Genomic DNA, 19,805 nt, shown 5'->3' with positions numbered 1-19,805 from the left:
AAATTAAAAAAATTAAAAACACGTAAACTCAAAAAAATATCATATTCGAATACGTTTTACCTTAGACCCTAGGTTTTTATGTGGTGCCCGCCAACATGCTCTTGAATACAGGGTGGGTGTCATTTCAATCATAGAAATATAATTCCTAGAATGGACCTATCCCTTCAGACCACTGCAATTTTAGCTGGTACACCATTGAAGTTGAATAGAAATGTAAACTTATAATTACTACCACAAAGATAGCGGCCGGTCCAGCCACCGTCAAATGTCGACTTAAATGGACGTCTATTCTATTATCTATATTTCTATGATTTCAATAGGTTTCCTATTAAAGATTGACAGTAAACATTTTAACAACAGATATTCCTATTCAAGTCAACATTCTCTGATCCAAACATCTTTGTGGTACCATTTGAAAGTTGAAATTTCGATTTGATTCCCATTTTAGTACATGTATCAGCCAAAACAAGACACCCACCCTGTATTCAGGAGTACATTGTGTCTCAACCAATTATGGGCACAACACAAAAACCTCAGATAATGTAAAATTGGGTCTAAGCTACAACATATGCAAATATGAGGTTAAGCGTTTTTTGATCATTTATGTTTAAGGTTAAAGAAAATACATTTTGTATTTATTTTAATATTGTTTTTCAGGAAATTATCAAATAGTTTGACAACCCTGTTTGTAAGCTTAAAATGATATAAATCTCAACTGTTTATCTTTTCCAGTGATGAAGACATGGATGTCTCATGGTATGGTGGAGTATACAAAATAAGTAAACTTTGAGCACCTTTATCGCTTAAAAGTTTTGGCATTCAGCTCCAAAAATACACTTTCTGAGCACTTTTTACATAGGTACACCCATCTAGTACCAGGTCGGACCCCCCTTTGCCTCCAGAGCAGCGTTTCTACAAGGTGTCGGAAACGTTCCACAGGGATGTTGGTCCATGCTGACGTGATGGCATCACAAAGTTGCTGCAGATTGGACGGCAGTACATTCATGCTGCGAACAGCCCGTTCCATCTCATCCCAAAGATGTTCTATTGGGTTTGGTCAGCAACAATGTTCAGATACACTGTGGCATTCAATCATTGCTCAATTGGTATCAAGGTACCTAACGTGTGCCAGGAAAACATTCCCCACAGCATTACACCACTGCCACCAGCCTGTACTGTTGACACCAGGCAGGATGGGTCCATGGACTCATGCTGCTTACGCCAAATCCTGACTCTGCCATCAGCATGATGCAACAGGAACTGGGATTCGTCAGACCAGGCAATGTTTTTCCACTCCTCAATTGTCCAGTGTTGGTTATTGCGTGCCCAATGGAGCCGCTTCTTCTTGTTTTTAGCTGATAGGAGTGGAACCTGGTCTGGACATCTGCTGCAATAGCCCATCCGTGACAAGGATCAACGAGGTGTGCGTTCCGAGATGCCGTTCTACACACCACTGTGTTATTTGTAAGTTTGCTGCCCGCCTGTTAGCTTGCACGATTCCTGCCATTCTCCTTCAACCTCCCTCATCAACGAGCTGTTTTCACCCACAGGACTGCGGCTAATTGATGTTTTTTGTTTGTCGCAAGCATTATTCTTAACTAGAACATGACATTTATTCTGAATTAAAATAAACTTTACTCTATAAAAGTATGCTCGACTACTGTGGTCTTCCGTGCAATTAGAGCTAAAAAGATATTGGAAGTTGCCTATGAACCGATCATTAAAAAAATATATTAAGGTTTGTGTGTCGCGCAAACTCATTTCTGGGATTGGTTATTATGATGGTGCATTTAATGTATATGTATATTTTTGATTGAGTTTGCCCCACCAATATTTTATGTTAAAATCGCCACTGCTTCTCAGACCCGGCTCACAGCACAGAGCTGGTGAGGTGAAGGGTTGAGGGTGAACCCCACGGATGGTGTGAGGTCCAGATCATCCTCTGTTACTCCAGGAGGAGGAGAGAAACTAAAGTGCTGCAGGAGGGAGGTGAAGAAGAGGAAGAGCTCCATCCTGGCCAGACCCTCCCCCAGACACACCCTACGACCTGCGAGAGAGACCAAAGATATAGAAAATAGCATGAAGTCTGTCCAAAACGCTACCACAATTTCTCTACTTCTTGCAATGAAGTAATTAGCTAAATAATTAAGTTAATATACCTGCAGAAAAGGCCATGAAGGCGTCCCTCTTGACGAATCGTCCCTGCTCATCCAGAAAGTGGGAGGGGTTAAAGCAGTGGGGGCTCTCCCATTCGCTATCGTCATGTAGGACGGACGTCAATAAAGGAATCACAGACGTCCCCTGCAGTGAGAGTGAAGCGTAGGACTCCGTTATATATATAAAAGTGATGAGTGATGAAACTTTGTTTAATAAATAAAGTGCACACTCAAAAGGAGTGGATTGCAATCATTTCAGGACAACTAAAAAAAATACAAAAAATAACTATTTTGGAAAGTCAGGTATCTGACCTTCTTGATGAAATATCCCTGGAAGGTGACGTCTCGGCTGGTGGTGTGAGGGATGGACATGGGTACAATATTGGCCAGTCTCTGGATCTCATGGATCACTGCATCAGTGTAGGGCAGGTTCTTCCTGTCCTCTACCAAGGGCTGACGACTTCCTATAACCCTGCTGATCTCCTCCTGGACCCGGTCTTGAAAAAAGACAGGAAAAGTGCCACTGTTACTCTAACCCAGAGGTGAAAGGTTAATCTGAATGATAATTAACCTGGTATGTGGTTCAATCTGAGACAGAAAGGAGGGAGGGGTTGGAGTTACTGCATTGAAACTTAGAAACCTTAGTTAATGTTTAACCTTTATTAACCCAACCATCTTAATCTAGTTTCATAACCTCTGCTTCAAGTCAGCCCTTTGTCAATGTTTAGAACTTGTAACACCATGAGTGCTTTAGTGTTTTGTCTCTCTGTGTGTGTTTGTGCGTTCGCGCATCACAGGCGGTCACTGGCACCTTAATTGGGGAGGACGGGCTCATAGTAATGGCTGGAACGGAACAAATGGAATGGTATCAAACACATGCATGGGCGGCAGGTAGCTTAGCGGTTAAGAGCACTTGGCCAGTAACCGAAAGGTCACTGGTTTGAATCCCCGAGCCAACTAGGTGAAAAAAACTGTTGATATGCCCTTGAGCAAGGCATTTAACCGTAATTGCTCCTGTAAATCGCTCTGGATAAGAGCGTCTGAGAAATCAAAAAAAGATTTTAAAAAAGACTATTACATTAATTTCATTCCAGTCATTATTATGAGCCGTACTACCCTCGGCAGCCTCCTGTGGTGTGTGTGTTTATATAAATCCTTACCCTGTATGTGAGGGTACTTGGCCATTAGCAGCAGACCCCAGCGCAGGGTTGTCCCGGTGGTGTCGGTACCAGCAGAAAACAGGCTAGCAACACTAAATACCAGGTTGTTGTCATGGTAGAAAGAATCCATATTGCCAGATTCCTAACAGATACAGACCCGCAGATGACATATGAATTATGTACAACAGTTACTTAAGGAGCTGTTGTAAGTCATTCACAGATAATCTACACATTCTTTTAAAGCAGGAAATGTTTTCGTGTTTGAGTCTGTGTGAGTTTACATGAAATTCTACTGATAAGGAAAAAACTACTTCTATCCTCCCTCATCTGGCATTCAGTCATATGCATACTGGTCACACACTGGATTTCAATGAAATTACGTTGAACCAATGTCGAATACACGTTGAATTGACGTCTGTGCCCATTGGTATGTTCCTGGTGGACAACTCAAGTTAGTTGTGTTCTGCTGCAGTATCCAAGTGCACCACAGGATGGCATAATGAGTATTATAAACTGGGTACTTTGGGTCCTGGATGATGATTGGCCGGTATGATGCAAAATCACTAGTTTACCATTCTAATTATGTTAGTAACCAGTTTATAATACCAACAAGGCACCTATGGGGTTGTGGTATATGGCCAATATACCACAGCTAAGGGCTGTATCCAGGCACTGCGCCTAAGAACAGCCCTTAGCTGTGGTAAATTGGCCATATACCACACCCCCTTGGGACTTGCTTAATTATATTCTGTATAGTTATACTGAGCAATATTGATGCAACACTTTATTATGTATGCATGAGATGCAGATTCTGCATGAACTCTTCATACCTCCAGGGTCTGCTTTCGGGCGAGGAACGAGTCCACAAAGCCTCTACACATCTCAGGGTTCAGAGTCTCCTTCAGGCCTCTCACCAGCTCTGTCACCTCCATCTTCGTATCAGCAACATTTTTCTTCAGACGCGTCAGGTTCGTTATCCACGGGCCCAACCTGGGAAACATGTTGTACATCTATACAGAGATACAGGTAGAATACGCATAAAACTATATTTTAATATATTAATTATTTATAACATTATTACATTTAACATACTACACACAACACAACACATAACTATAATTATATTATTAAATATAACATTATTACATTTAACATACTACACACAACACAACACATAACTATAATTATATTATTAAATATATACATGTAAATTGAATTATAGATACATTTTATAGATAAATGAAATATATATATTCATAAATACAGTATGTAATTATTAGTGGTGGGTAACAATATTGATAATTCAATATTGATTTTTTATTTAACCTTTAACTAGGCAAGTCAGTTAAGAACAAATTCTTATTTACAATGACGGCCTACACCGGCCAAACCCGGACGACGCTGGGCCAATTATGCGCCGCCCCATGGGACTCCCAATCACGGCCGGTTGTGATACAGCCTGGAATCGAACCAGGGGGTCTGTAGTGACGCCTCAACCACTGAGATGCAGTGTCTTAGACCGCTGCACCACTCGGGAGCCCGTGATTGTTTTATATCAATATGAGCAAGGCATATTGTGATATTGGTTTATTCATCCTGTTAACCTACACTATTCTGTAAAAATAATACATTACTTTTCATTCATACACAAAACCCTCTCACAGACCTTTTCACAGGCTCTCAATTTAAACTTGTTAGGTAGGAATATGCTACCAGAGAATTCACATCTACGGGAAGTAGGGGTGCTGAGAAATATACACAACCGTTCAAAAGTTTTGTCCATTAAAATAACATCAAATTGATCAGAAATACAGTGTAGACATTGTTAATGTTGTAAATGGCTATTGTAGCTGAAAACAGCAGATTTTTTATGGAATATCTACATAGGCGTACAGAGGCCCATTATCAGCAACCATCAGTCCTGTGTTCCAATGGCACGTTGTGTTTGCTAATCCAAGGTTATCATTTTAAAAGGCTAATTGATCATTAGAAAACCCTTTTGCAATTATGTTAGCAAAGCTGAAAACTGTTGTGCTGATTAAATAAGCAATAAAATCTGGCCTTCTTGAGACTAGTTGAGTATCTGGACCATCAGCAATTGTGGGTTCCATTACAGGCTCAAAATGGCCAGAAACAAATAACTTTCTTCTGAAACTCGTCAGTCTATTCTTGTTCTGAGAAATTAAGGCTATTCCATGCGAGAAATTGCCAAGAAACTGAAGATCTTGTACAACGCTGTGTACTACTCCCTTCACAGAACAGCGCAAACTGGCTCTAACCAGAATAGAAAGAGGAGTGGGAGGCTCCGGTGCACAACTGAGCAAGACGACAAATACATTAGAGTGTCTAGTTTGAGAAAAGACGCCTCACAGGTCCTCAACTGGCAGCTTCATTCAATAGTACCCGCAAAACACCAGTCTCAACGTCAACAGTGAAGAGGCGACTCCGGGATGCTGACGTTCTAGGCAGAGTTGCAAAGAAAAAGCCATATCTCAAACTGGCCAATAAAAAGAAAAGATTACGATGGGCAAAAGAACACAGACACTGGACAGAGGAAGATTGGAAAAAGGTGTTATGGACAAACGAATCAAAGTTTGAGGTGTTCGGATCACAAAGAAGAACATTTGTGAGACGCAGACCAAATGAAAAGATGCTGGAGGAGTGCTTGATGCCATCTGTCAAGCATGGTGGAGGCAATGTGATGGTCTGGGGGTGCTTTGGTGGTGGTAAAGTGAGAGATTTGTACAGGGTAAAAGGGATATTGAAGAAGGAAGGCTATCACTCCATTTTGCAACTTCATAACCTGTGGACCGCGCTTGATTGGAGCCAATTTCCTCTTACAACAGGACAATGACCCAAAGCACAGCTCCAAACTATGCAAGAACTATTTAGGGAAGCAGCTGATATTCTGTCTATAATGGAGTGGCCAGCACAGTCACCGGATCCCAACCCTATTGAGCTGTTGTGGGAGCAGCTTGACCGTATGGTACGTAAGAAGTGCCCATCAAGCCAATCCAACTTGTGGGAGGTGCTTCAGGAAGCATGGGGTGAAATATCTTCAGATTACCTCAACAAATTGACAAATAGAATGTCAAAGGTCTGCAAGGCTGTAATTTCAGCAAATGGAGGATTCTTTGACGAAAGCAAAGTTTGAAGGACACAATTATTATTTCAATTAAAAATCATTATTTCTAACCTTGTCAATGACTACAATTCCTATTCATTTCGCTATATTTCCCATTCAAACTCATTTCATGTATGTTTTCATGGAAAACAATGAAATCTCTAAGTGACCCCAAACTTTTGAATGGTAGTGTATATTTTAAAAGTATGCCACATTTTTTCACAAAAGTAGGATACTGGGCCTTTAATAGTCCTCTATTAGCCATCTGCAGGGCAGGGGGAAATGTTTTCATTTCCCCCCCTTAGTTTTATTGATTGCCCTGAAGTTGAAGGGAGGGAATGGCCGGCAGGGGATGTAGCTCAGTTGGTAGAGCATGGCGTTTGCAACACCAGGGTTGTGGGTTCGATTCCCATGGGGGGCCAGTATAAAAAATAATGTATGCACTCACTAACTGTAAGTCGCTCTGGATAAGAGCGTCTGCTAAATGACTGTAAATGTAATTCCTAACAGGTATTCTGTTTCCTAGTTGTATTGATTGCACTGAGACAGCCATTATTTATTTAGAAAATACAGTAAAAACAGAATGGCCTGAATGAGCAGACTGTACCTGAATTGATGCGGAGCCTGCAAGGTGTATACTCTCATTGGCCCTATCTGCCATGCCTGTGAATAGGGGGTCAGTGTATTCAAACCTGCTGCCATAGACAATGGCCGAGATTATGTTGGAGACGGCATAAATCACAGGCTGGGTGGTGTCAAATGCCTGACCTGTGATAGACAAAACATTGAAATCAATTGCAAAATAAGCTTTCCAGAACCCACACGATCACATAGAAAGCCAAATAGCTGTTTACTAATAATATGGTTAAGAATAGCCAGATTTTTAACCAGGCAATTAGGCCTACACATCACCTATAAATACATCATGCTACTTCTACTACTACAGTGTAGAGATACCTATATTGCTCTTACCGTCATGTTTTTCAAACACTTCAATCAGATAAGGGATTTCCTCTAAGATTTTGTCTTCACTCCCTTTGTTGCCCATCCCAAAGTCTCTAAGGTTCGTCAGGGCAAAGCGCCTCATCTCTTTCCATGAGTCTCCATTGGCAAACAGAATCCCTGTAAAGAAGGTAGTTTGTTTCTATGACAATTTAAAGTGTAATAATATAACAATAACAATAATAAATAATATAGATATTCACAATAATATGCCATTTCATAATTAATTGATTCATTCATAATAATTAACATGTACCAAGAAAATGAATAATCTGCCAAATTATCTATGCGCCCTTTCTGGTCATGATCATCTGTAAATTCTAAGTAATCATAGACATTTATATTATTTGCAGAGGATTAGAATAAAAACCTTTGATGGACTTGTGGAACCAGGCAGATCTCTACATTCACCATTCTATTTAGCCTCAAGTATCAGTCTGCCATTCCTTCTCATTGAAACTGTTTGAACCTACAGTCTAAAATATCTATAATTCAGAACTAAATTGTTAGCGATTGGATCACTTTCAACCAATCAGAGGACAGCCTAATTCAAGCATAGTATTTGGCAACATTGGTTTTTGTCCTAAACCCAACCACTGTTTCTGAGAGGGCGCTGATTGGAAAAGTAATTTTGTCATCTATTGGAGAAAGGCCAGGCTGATACATGCAGTAAAACAGAATGGTGAATGCAGCAATCAGGCTGGTTCCACCAGGCTAGAATAAGACTTTTAAGAGCTAGTAATGCATTTCATATCCAAATAATCTCAAAGTGTCTGCAATTGATTGTGTAGCTCAATAAAGTTGCTTTAAAAAGAAATTTAAGAATGGGAAGCATAGAAATAGACCACATACAGTGGGGGAAAAAAGTATTTAGTCAGCCACCAATTGTGTAAGTTCTCCCACTTAAAAAGATGAGAGAGGCCTGTAATTTTCATCATAGGTACACACGTCAACTATGACAGACAAAATGAGAAAAAAAAAATCCAGAAAATCACATTGTAGTATTTTTAATGAATTTATTTGCAAATTATGGTGGAAAATAAGTATTTGGTCAATAACAAAAGTTTCTCAATACTTTGTTATATACCCTTTGTTGGCAATGACACAGGTCAAACGTTTTCTGTAAGTCTTCACAAGGTTTTCACACACTGTTGCTGGTATTTTGGCCCATTCCTCCATGCAGATCTCCTCTAGAGCAGTGATGTTTTGGGGCTGTCGCTGGGCAACACAGACTTTCAACTCCCTCCAAAGATTTTCTATGGGGTTGAGATCTGGAGACTGGCTAGGCCACTCCAGGACCTAGAAATGCTTCTTACGAAGCCACTCCTTCGTTGCCCGGGCGGTGTGTTTGGGATCATTGTCATGCTGAAAGATCCAGCCACGTTTCATCTTCAATGCCCTTGCTGATGGAAGGAGGTTTTCACTCAAAATCTCACGATACATGGCCCCATTCATTCTTTCCTTTACACGGATCAGTCGTCCTGGTCCCTTTGCAGAAAAACAGCCCCAAAGCATGATGTTTCCACCCCCATGCTTCACAGTAGGTATGGTGTTCTTTGGATGCAACTCAGCATTCTTTGTCCTCCAAACACGACGAGCTGAGTTTTTACCAAAAAGTTATATTTTGGTTTCATCTGACCATATGACATTCTCCCAATCCTCTTCTGGATCATCCAAATGCACTCTAGCAAACTTCAGATGGGCCTGGACATGTACTGGCTTAAGCAGGGGGACACGTCTGGCACTGCAGGATTTGAGTCCCTGGCGGCGTAGTGTGTTACTGATGGTAGGCTTTGTTACTTTGGTCCCAGCTCTCTGCAGGTCATTCACTAGGTCCCCCCGTGTGGTTCTGGGATTTTTGCTCACCGTTCTTGTGATCATTTTGACCCCACAGGGTGAGATCTTGCGTGGAGCCCCAGATCGAGGGAGATTATCAGTGGTCTTGTATGTCTTCCATTTCCTAATAATTGCTCCCACAGTTGATTTCTTCAAACCAAGCTGCTTACCTATTGCAGATTCAGTCTTCCCAGACTGGTGCAGGTCTACAATTTTGTTTCTGGTGTCCTTTGACAGCTCTTTGGTCTTGGCCATAGTGGAGTTTGGAGTGTGACTGTTTGAGGTTGTGGACAGGTGTCTTTTATACTGATAACAAGTTCAAACAGGTGCCATTAATACAGGTAACGAGTGGAGGACAGAGGAGCCTCTTAAAGAAGAAGTTACAGGTCTGTGAGAGCCAGAAATCTTGCTTGTTTGTAGGTGACCAAATACTTATTTCCCACCATAATTTGCAAATAAATTCATTAAAAATCCTACAATGTGATTTTCTGGATTTTTCTTTCTCATTTTGTCTGTCATAGTTGACGTGTACCTATGATGAAAATTACAGGCCTCTCTCATCTTTTTAAGTGGGAGAACTTGCACAATTGGTGGCTGACTAAATACTTTTTTTCCCCACTGTAGAACAGATCTACCGCTTCTTACAATTGCTTTCAACGCGAATAGCATATCTATAACTCACATTTCTATCGCCCAAAAGGTCGCCCAAAAAGTTACATATTGCAGCTTTAAAGTAACTGTCCAGTGAAAATCTCACTTTTAAAAGTTAATATTCTGTTAACTTATACCCACATAATGTTGTTGACTCCTCCTTTTGTGGCCAAACATAAATTGGAGAAAAAAACACTACAACTTTTATCTCAAACAGACTATTTAAAAAATGCTTGCTATTTCCTCATATAGGATGTCATCCTCTTGACGAGGATGAGCTGACCAATCAGTCGTCTACTCACATTAATATGTTTTAGGACTGGTATAAGCCCACACGATTCTGTTGTGGTACGCCCACACCATTCCAACACAGAAAAGCTTATTTTTAACATACTCAATTACAATTGTTTTGGAAGGAAGAATATGTCACTCATATTGTAACACATTTTCGGTTATATTTCATAGATATCTGGAAACACTGGACAATTACTTTAAGATGATTTGGACATAAAACGCAAAACAAGCTAATATGTGGGGATATTGACTTGTACTGGATTAGCTGTTAGCTGTTGTGGCCAGGTAAACAAAACTAAAGCATGGATTGTTGTCTTAGCTTGTCCATAGACTGCTTACAGGGTAAGGAAACCCAATATGATTTTGTAATTTGGGTGAACTATCCCTTTAAGAATGTGACATAGCCAGAATAAGTAATATCATTACCATGTCCATGGTTTAGTTCACTGAGCACAGGAGTGATGTCCCTGTCCCCAAAGTCCTCTGCCTGGTTGACCAGTGCCTGCTTGACCGTCTTGTATCCTGCCAGAACAACCACTTTCTTGGGTCCAAAGTGAACCGTGAAGATGGAGCCGTATTTCTTGGAAAGCTGGACAGATAAAGCATACATAAAGTATACCATAGACTCAGTTATGTCTCGTAATGATATATGAATAAGCACAAAACTGGACATCACATATGGCTTGTTAAACAAGTTTCAGTCCAGAAACAGCCTGAAAACAATGGTTTACAGTTGAGGTGAGACCTGGGTTTAAATACTGAAGGGATATTTCTAGGGTGCATCTCCAATATTCTAAAGTGGCTAAAGTGGCCTCTCATCTCTTTGCTTGCAATGCTTTGGTCACCATCACAAAGTATTTTGACCATAGCCTGGTCCCAACAAAAAACAGATATGTGACCAGGCTACTTGGGCAGGACATATCCATTGAAATACACTGAAGAATCGAACATTAAACAACATTAACCAGCTAAAAGCATGTACAATGTGCGGAAGTCCATTATATCAGTTTGCTTACTAAACTTTTCAAACCTGGTGAAATAGCAAGAAAACTATAAAAGTGAGATGAAACAGATAAAATCTCACAGATCATATCAACAACCTCAACATGGTTCTCTGAAAGCAACGCAGGACTTCTTGTTACCTCACAGAGAGTGTGATAGGGCTCCTTGAGATCCAGCTGGAGCATGTTACCAAGCAGGGGCAGTGGCCTGGGTCCTGGAGGCTCCTTCCCCTGTTCCTCAGAGTTGGAACCAGAGAAGAAGAGGTAGAGGACCAGCAGAAACAGCACAGCCCCCAGCAATGTCACCGTGCTGGGAGCCTGGAGGAGAAGATCTCCCATAAGAGCCATGGATCTCCACAAGCAGTGCTCTAAGATAAGACCGTGATGTGAAATCGGGAAGTGTGTGTGCCCCATCACAACAACTGACTTACATAAGTAGACACAGCCCTCTTTAGGGCTCAGGTTCAGCCAAAGAGGAGGGGTTAGGTATTCAGATTTTTTTTAATCATTCTAGCAGGTTTAAACAGTACAGTTCCTACAGATCATTACCACATCTAATAATGATCTATTTAACAAAACAGAGGAGCGCTTCTTTGGCAATCTAAATCAGACGATAGGTGCTCTTTGAAATTGTGATGAACAGTCAAACAAGCAACAAAGTAGATTTTGGTAGTGTGAACAGTGCATAAGCATTAGCAAAACCTTCCAAAAATATAAAGGCACTTGTGTAGAAAATGTTATACGCTTTTATTGTAACTTGGCTAATGCATGGCAAGGATTAAAAAAAAACTGAGTTGGCTACTATTAGCAACAAACATTTCCATTCCTCTCTCATAAAACCCATTTGGAGACTTTTGCAATGCTTCCACATAATTTGTTTATTTTGAATATTTTTTATTAAAGGGTAAATTGCATTATCAAAGAACATAATAACTGAAGTGAGATCAGGTCAAATGGAAAACAAGTATTTCTTATTGGACAAATTCAGGTTAGTCCCGCCCAGTTTTGGCCCGTTTGCTTCTGTTTGGTTCCTAGTAAATACAGCCCTGATAATCCCTGTGCGTTAAGTTAAATATTAGTCTACATTTTCAAATGGAGCTGTTCTTTTCATTATACAGTATCTGTGAAAAACTAAGACCACTTGAATAATTATTTATATAAAGTGCAGCATTCTTAATCTTACCTAGCCTGCACATGCAGCAGGAACTTTTAATTCATTTGTTATCTACATTTACATCATTTAGCAGACGCTCTTATCCAGAGCGACATACAAATTGGTGCATTCAACTTATGATAGCCAGTGGGACAACCACTTTTTTATCAGAGCCTAAAGGTAAGGAGGTGCCGTTCCCCTCACAGCTCCGTAGGCAAGCACCATGGTCTTGTAGTAGATGCGAGCCTCAACTGGAAGCCAGTGGAGCGTGCGGAGGAGCGGGGTGACATGAGAGAACTTAGGAAGGTCGAACACCAGACGGGCTGCGGCGTTCTGGATAAGTTGTAGGGGTTTAATTGGACAGGCAGGGAGCCCAGCCAACAGCGAGTTGCAGTAATCCAGACGGGAGATGACAAGTGCCTGGATTAGGACCTGTGCCGCTTTCTGTGTAAGGTAGGGTCGTACTCTGCGAATGTTGTAGAGCATGAACCTGCAGGATCGGGTCACTGCTTTGATGTTAGCGGAGAACGACAGGGTGTTGTCCAGGGTCACGCCAAGGTTCGTTGCACTCTGGGAGGAGGACACAATGGAGTTGTCAACCGTGATGGCGAGATGATGGAGCGGGCAGTCCTTCCCCGGGAGGAAGAGCAGCTCTGTCTTGCCGAGGTTCAGCTTGAGGTGGTGATCCGACATCCACACTGATATGTCTGCCAGACATGCAGAGATGCGATTCGCCACCTGGTTATCAGAAGGGGGAAAGGAGAAAATTAATTGTGTGTCGTCTGCGTAGCAATGATAGGAGAGACCATGTGAGGATATGACAAGAGCCAAGTGACTTGGTGTATAGAGAGAATAGGAGAGGGCCTAGAACTGAGCCCTGGGGGACACCAATGGTGAGAACACGTGGTGTGGAGACAGATTCTCGCCACGCCACCTGGTAGGAGCGACCTGTCAGGTAGGACGCAATCCAAGAGTGAGCAGCGCCGGAGATGCCCAACTCGGAGAGGGTGGAGAGGAGGATCTGATGGTTCACAGTATCAAAGGCAGCGGATAGGTCTAGAAGGATAAGAGCAGAGGAGAGAGAGTTAGCTTTAGCAGTGCGGAGAGCCTCCGTGACACAGAGAAGAGCAGTCTTGAAACCTGACTGGTTTGGATCAAGAAGGTCATTCTGAGAGAGAGCAGGAGAGTTGGCTAGAGACGGCACACTCAAGAGTTTTGGAGAGAAAATAAAGGGATACTGGTCTGTAGTTGTTGACATCGGAGGGATCGAGTGTAGGTTTTTTGAGGAGGGGTGCAACTCTCGCTCTCTTGAAGACGGAAGGGACATGGCCAGCGGTCAAGGATGAGTTGATGAGCGAGGTGAGGTAAGGGAGAAGGTCTACGGAAATGGTCTGGAGAAGAGAGGAGGGGATAGGGTCAAGCGGGCAGGTTGTTGGGCGGCCGGCCGTCACAAGTCGCAAGATTTCATCTGGAGAGAGAGGGAGAGAAAGAAGTCAAAGCATAGGGTAGGGCAGTGTGAGCAGGACCAGCGGTGTCATTTGACTTAATAAATGAGGATCGGATGTCGTCAACCTTCTTTTCAAAATGGTTGACGAAGTCATCCACAGAGAGGGAGGAGGGAGGGGGAGGATTCAGCAGGGAGGAGAAGGTGGCAAAGAGCTTTCTAGGGTTAGAGGCAGAGGCTTGAAATTTAGAGTGGTAGAAAGTGGCTTTAGCAGCGGAAACAGAGGAAGAAAATGTAGAGAGGAGGGAGTGAAAAGATGACCGGTCCGCAGGGTGTCTAGTTTTCCTCCATTTCCGCTCAGAGCCCTCTTCTGTGAGCTCGCAATGAGTCGTCAAGCCACGGAGCAGGAGGGGAGGACCGAGCCGGCCGGGAGGATAGGGGACATAGAGTCAAAAGATGCAGAAAGGGAGGAGAGGAGGGTTGAGGAGGCAGAATCAGGAGATCGGAGGGAGAAGGATTTAGCAGAGGGAAGAGATGATAGGATGGAAGAGGAGAGAGTAGCGGGAGTGTGAGAGCAAAGGTTGCGACAGCGCATTACCATCTGAGTAGGGGCAGAGTGAGTATTGTTGGAGGAGAGCGAGAGAGAAAAGGATACAAAGTAGTGGTCGGAGACTTGGAGAGGAGTTGCAGTGAGATTAGAGATTAGATTAGTAGAAGAACAGCATCTAGTAAAGATGAGGTCAAGCGTATTGCCTGCCTTGTGAGTAGGGGGGGACGGTGAGAGGGTGAGAGGGTGAGGTCAAAAGAGGAAAGGAGTGGAAAGAAGGAGGCAGAGAGAAATGAGTCAAAGGCAGACGTAGGGAGGTTAAAGTCACCCAGAACTGTGAGGGGTGAGCCATCCTCAGCAAAGGAACTTATCAAGGCGTCAAGCTCATTGATGAACTCTCCAAGGGAACCTGGAGGGCGATAAATGACAAGGATGTTAAGCTTGAATGGGCTAGTGACTGTGACAGCATGGAATTCAAATGAGGAGATAGACAGATGGGTCAGGGGGAAAAGAGAGAATGTCCACTTGGGAGAGATGAGGATTCCTTTGCGAGAACACATGGTTAGACGAGGAAAGAGCAGTAGGAGTAGCAGTGTTTTCTGTGGTAATCCATGTTTCCGTCAGCGCCAAGAAGTCGAGGGACTGGAGGGTAGCATAGGCTGAGATGAACTCTGCCTTGTTGGCCGCAGAACGGCAGTTCCAGAGGCTGCCAGAGACCTGGAACTCCACTTGGGTCGTGCGTGCAGGGACCACCAGGTTAGAGTGGCAGCAGCCACGCGGTGTGAGGCGTTTGTATGGCCTGTGCAGAGAGGAGAGAACAGGGATAGACAGACACATAGTTGACAGGCTACAGAAAAAGGCTACAATAATGCAAAGGAGATCGGAATGAACTAAACATCTGGGAATGCGAGAGAGCGGGCCTCCCTCACTTACGTTTCACTGAAACACTCAAATATAGCTCTCCCAACTTCCACTTTAGAAATTATAATTGTTGTAAACTACAGCGGTTCAATGTTTCTAGGAATAGACTAACTTAGTTTATTCAGCTAGCAACTTGGTACAGTATTCTTCCGTGAAAATCGTCCAGGGCACCGAATCCTATGACGCCAAAGCCAACTAGCATGCCAGCATCCAATAACACGGTTTAGCACCAATACACGGTTACAACAAACCATCAGTGTGTTAACACGCCAAGCAGATCATTCGTGTCTGTGTCTAACGTTGTGTCAAGTTTTGGGTTAGTTTTGACAGTTTGAGTGAGTACGTCGTCAACTTATTCCAGTTAGTTAGCTAGAATAGTTAGCATACTAGCTAGCCATTGCTCTCTGCCAACGAGCTAACCCCTCCTCCCATGGCACAAACACACAGAGAGCCAAGCTAACGTTAACTAGTCACCTATGTTACCAGTATGTAAAAACAAAACAAAAATAAATGTAGGTTATAACTTACCCTTAGTAGCTACTGTTAGCCAGTTAAGTGCAAAGCTAGCCACTGAATCGATTCAGCCAGTTCGCGTCTGTCCAAACGGAGAGAACGCGTCTCCAAATATTAAAGCTAGGTCGTTCCAGCTATTGTTTAATTAGCTATCCAGGTAGCTACATTTCGAGTACAGTAGCTACTAACTACCTAACGTTAACGCTTCAGATAATGAGGTTAGAAAAACAGCTGAATGTTAGGTAGCTAGCTGGCATAATTACAGGTACTCTTAAGCGTGAAATAACATTGGAAACAACTATCCACAGTTGCTAATAGTTACCAGTAGCTACCCACTAGCTAGCTAGCTTTATTGGTCCAGTGAGTATGTTTATCTATTTCACTCTTTAAAATGTTACTGAACTTACCTTGTCCCACTCAACTCTTCCTTGTCTCAACTCTTGAAACCAAATTCAAGTCCATCAGCAAATAGCCAACGAAAAGGGGGACTGTCCTTATTCAAAGGGAGTGTTGATTGGTTGAGGAGATATAAAGGTGAAGAGTATCTATTAAATTGACAAGAGAGCCGAATGACCGTTCTAACAATGGAAATACATGTGCTCAATTAATGACGGCAGGCGAGATCAGGTAGGACCATTCAAGCCAATTAGAGGGCAGATAAGCATTAGACAATAGACTTTGAGATATCCGAATTTACCACAGTCTGTTAACTCCAGGTCTTGTGGACAGTGGCGGCTCCTGAAAAAATTCTCAGGGGGGGCAATTTTTCTGATGATTTAGGTGACCTACACACATTTTAAAAAAGATATGTCCAGCAACAACATGAAGACAGGGGCAGCATATAAGTCAATACCAGAAGCATTTATTGACTGATCTCAAAAGTGTTGGCTTACCAGGGTTGGTGGAGCCCTCAGTTTCATCTTTGCCTCGCAAAGCTAACTCAAACACTCCGCAAAACTTCACACACTGGATTAGCCGGCTGAGGATGTGGTGGTTCTTGCTAATGTCGTAGTAAATATATTTGTTATAGTGAATATGGAATATGATATGTTGAGTAGAATGTTGTGCTAAGATCTATTTAGGTCAGGAGCTGGTTATAAGTTCTGTTCCTATCCAATAACAATGGACAAAAGGGTCCTATCTTGTCAGCCTTGTCAGCAGGTGGCCAAGGACAACACCCACGCCATAGGCCTCTCAGTTCTTCCAAATCACGAGTTCTTGCTCTGAGGACACACACACACACACACACACAAACACACACACACACACATCATCACTGTTAAACACACACACACACACACACACACACACACACACACACACACACACACACACACATCATCACTGTTAAACACACACACACACACACACACACACAAAAATCCCCTCTCTTAGGCTGAACATTTGAAGACAGAGAACCCGACTTAGAGCCAATGCAACAGTGACAGTAGCCTGGAGGGGACCTCGCCCAACTCATCAGGACCAATCAGAAGATCAGAACTACTAGATTCAACCTACTTCATTTATTGCATAAAATGTCTGCACACAATGTTTCGGGGCTCTCTTCAGATAATAATAATAATAATATGCCATTTAGCAGACGCTTTTATCCAAAGCGACTTACAGTCATGCGTGCATACATTTTTGTGTATGGGTGGTCCCGGGGATCGAACCCACTACCTTGGCGTTACAAGCGCCATGCTCTACCAGCTGAGCTACAGAAAGTGGATACTCATGGATGCGCATCGCAATTGTAAAATGTCAACACAATTGGAGACACCACGTCATTTTTGGAGACATGTTATTGACAGTAAACTATTGTAGATGCGACTGCTAACTAAATAAAACATTTTAGCTGGCTAGCTAATCATCTTAGCTAAATGTGGGGCAAACAATTCAGTTATTTACCGTTAATTTGAGGGATTGGGGTGAAAGAAATCGAGTTACATAGTGATACTTTACGATATACTGTATTGACAATATCGCAATATTTTAGCGCTAGTTGGCTGTACCTGCACCAAAACACCATTATTGTTCCTTCATAGCTTGTTCTCAATCTTTTCACATTGGGAGCCAATTTGTTTTCAGCACTTTTATTTCCATGACTGATCAAAACTCGTTCTCATGGCTTTCTGATCCCTCTGCAACAGACATATGGTGCGCAATAAAATCACAGTATCGAATCGCAATACGTATAGAATCATGAGACTCGCAATGCTGATGCATATATCTTATCGTGAGGTTCCTGGCAATTCCCAGCCCAAGTTCATTTGCCACAACAAATCTCTTCGCTAGCAAACGCGATGTCTTCTCCAAAACGGCAATGTGTCTCCAGCAATGTTTACTTTTTTGACGTTCTATGGCATCTCCACTTTCCAAGCATATATGACCACATGTAATATTTTGGTAAGTGATGCAAATAGTGAACTATGTAGGGCCAGGATGTAAAATATATGTAGCTGCAGCAATTTCTCTTATCTGATATGGTAAGTAATGGGGCTTAATTTATAGCTCCCTAAGAGTTTGACGAACGGGTCCGTGCACGCGATTCCAGATATCTTTACCTCTGAATAAACTGCCTTTATTATACCATATCCACCCTGTCCAAAGTCTCTACTTGGTCTCAGTTCTCCAGTAAACTTGTGATTATCAACACTAACCTCATCGTTGTGGCGGCGGACAGCTAGCCTGTATCCCTCATCAAGTTGAGTGGCAATGTTATTTTTCCGTTCGTACCAATTTTTGGAAAATCCTCGGGTGTAGGACTTTCCGCCTTTAGTAGAAACCTGTTGAATTATTAAATTTGGTCTGGGAGGTCCTAATTGTTTCGTTGCCAATTTATCTTCATTTGTTCGCCGACAAAAAGGAACTTCTTTCAAAGACACAATCCGCTCTTTTCTCAGTTACGTTCATGGTTACGTTACGTTACGTATGACGAAAGCGCGTAAGTGCAAGCCCTCAGACACCCATAGAGATTGTATTGAAGGCTCTGAAATTTGAAAAAAATAGATTTTACATTAGAGGCTATGAGAGACTTCTGGGCGATTTTCAACCTGACTGAAATCGCCCCAAAAGGGGGGGGAGCCATTTGAAGCACGACTTTAGCCTGATTCGACATTTAGTGGCAGTGTGGCACTGTGGCAGATCAGACGTATAGATTACAACACTGATAACTACTGTTGCCGTGATATAATTGATTAGAAAAAAAATCCCTTCCTTTTCCCGTTTGGCAGTGCGTCGCCCATATCGCCCTATTGAACAGGCCGCCCCTGCTTGTGGATATTCCTATTCAGGTGTATAAAGTCTACAAACTTATCAAATCAAATTGTATTGGCTACATGCGCCGAATACAACAGGTGCAGACATTACAGTGAAATGCTTACTTACAGCCCTTAACCAACAGTGCATTTATTTTTAATAAAAAAGTAAAATAAAACAGCAACAAAAAAGTGTTGAGAAAAAAAGAGGAGATGTAAAATAAAATAACAGTAGGGAGGCTATATATACAGGGGGGTACCGGTGCAGAGTCAATGTGCGGGGGCACCGGCTAGTTGAGGTAGTTGAAGTAATATGTACATGTGGGTAGAGTTAAAGTGACTATGCATAAATGGTCAAAGATCCATTATGTGCATGTTTTAATTATTCACATGTAAAATGTGGCCTCATCAACACTGAAAAACAAGTTATATTTTCTTTATCATTTCAACTGGAAGCAAACAGTCAATATAAATATATAATACAAAACTGGAGATCTATTACACTTCTGTGTTGTGATACAAAAATATTATCAAAATGTATAGTTCTGATATTGTCAATGTCCATAATGATCAACCAAATATCTTGCAGGGAAATAAATTGTGGATAAACTTGATATTATGTTATCATCTCCTCTTTTTTTAAGACAAAGTTATTAAACGATTTTAATAAAAAAGTAGTCCTAGCCCAATAAGGCTCAATGTCATTGGTCACGGATAAATCGATATCTTATCTCCGGCAGTAGCTG

At 42.1% G+C, this 19,805-nt stretch overlaps 1 protein-coding gene across 1 annotated transcript; it reads right to left on the bottom strand.

Moving 5' to 3' along the window:
- Positions 1–1,859: 1,859 nt before the first annotated feature.
- Positions 1,860–11,610, bottom strand: LOC311104464 (cytochrome P450 2K1-like; the record flags this gene model as incomplete). Its single annotated transcript, XM_084146309.1, has 9 exons — positions 11,366–11,610; positions 10,650–10,812; positions 7,413–7,562; positions 7,048–7,208; positions 4,147–4,326; positions 3,317–3,458; positions 2,469–2,653; positions 2,160–2,301; positions 1,860–2,047 (listed from the first exon to the last, which is right to left on the bottom strand). Exons 1-9 carry the CDS (start codon positions 11,570–11,572, stop codon positions 1,860–1,862), a joined length of 1,518 nt encoding a protein of 505 aa, XP_084002435.1. The 5' UTR covers positions 11,573–11,610.
- Positions 11,611–19,805: the final 8,195 nt, after the last annotated feature.

The sequence above is a fragment of the Coregonus lavaretus genome, assembly GCF_964263955.1.
Source record: "Coregonus lavaretus genome assembly, chromosome: 28".
Classification (NCBI taxonomy): domain Eukaryota; kingdom Metazoa; phylum Chordata; class Actinopteri; order Salmoniformes; family Salmonidae; genus Coregonus; species Coregonus lavaretus.
This window is presented reverse-complemented; position numbering and strand designations above follow the sequence as displayed.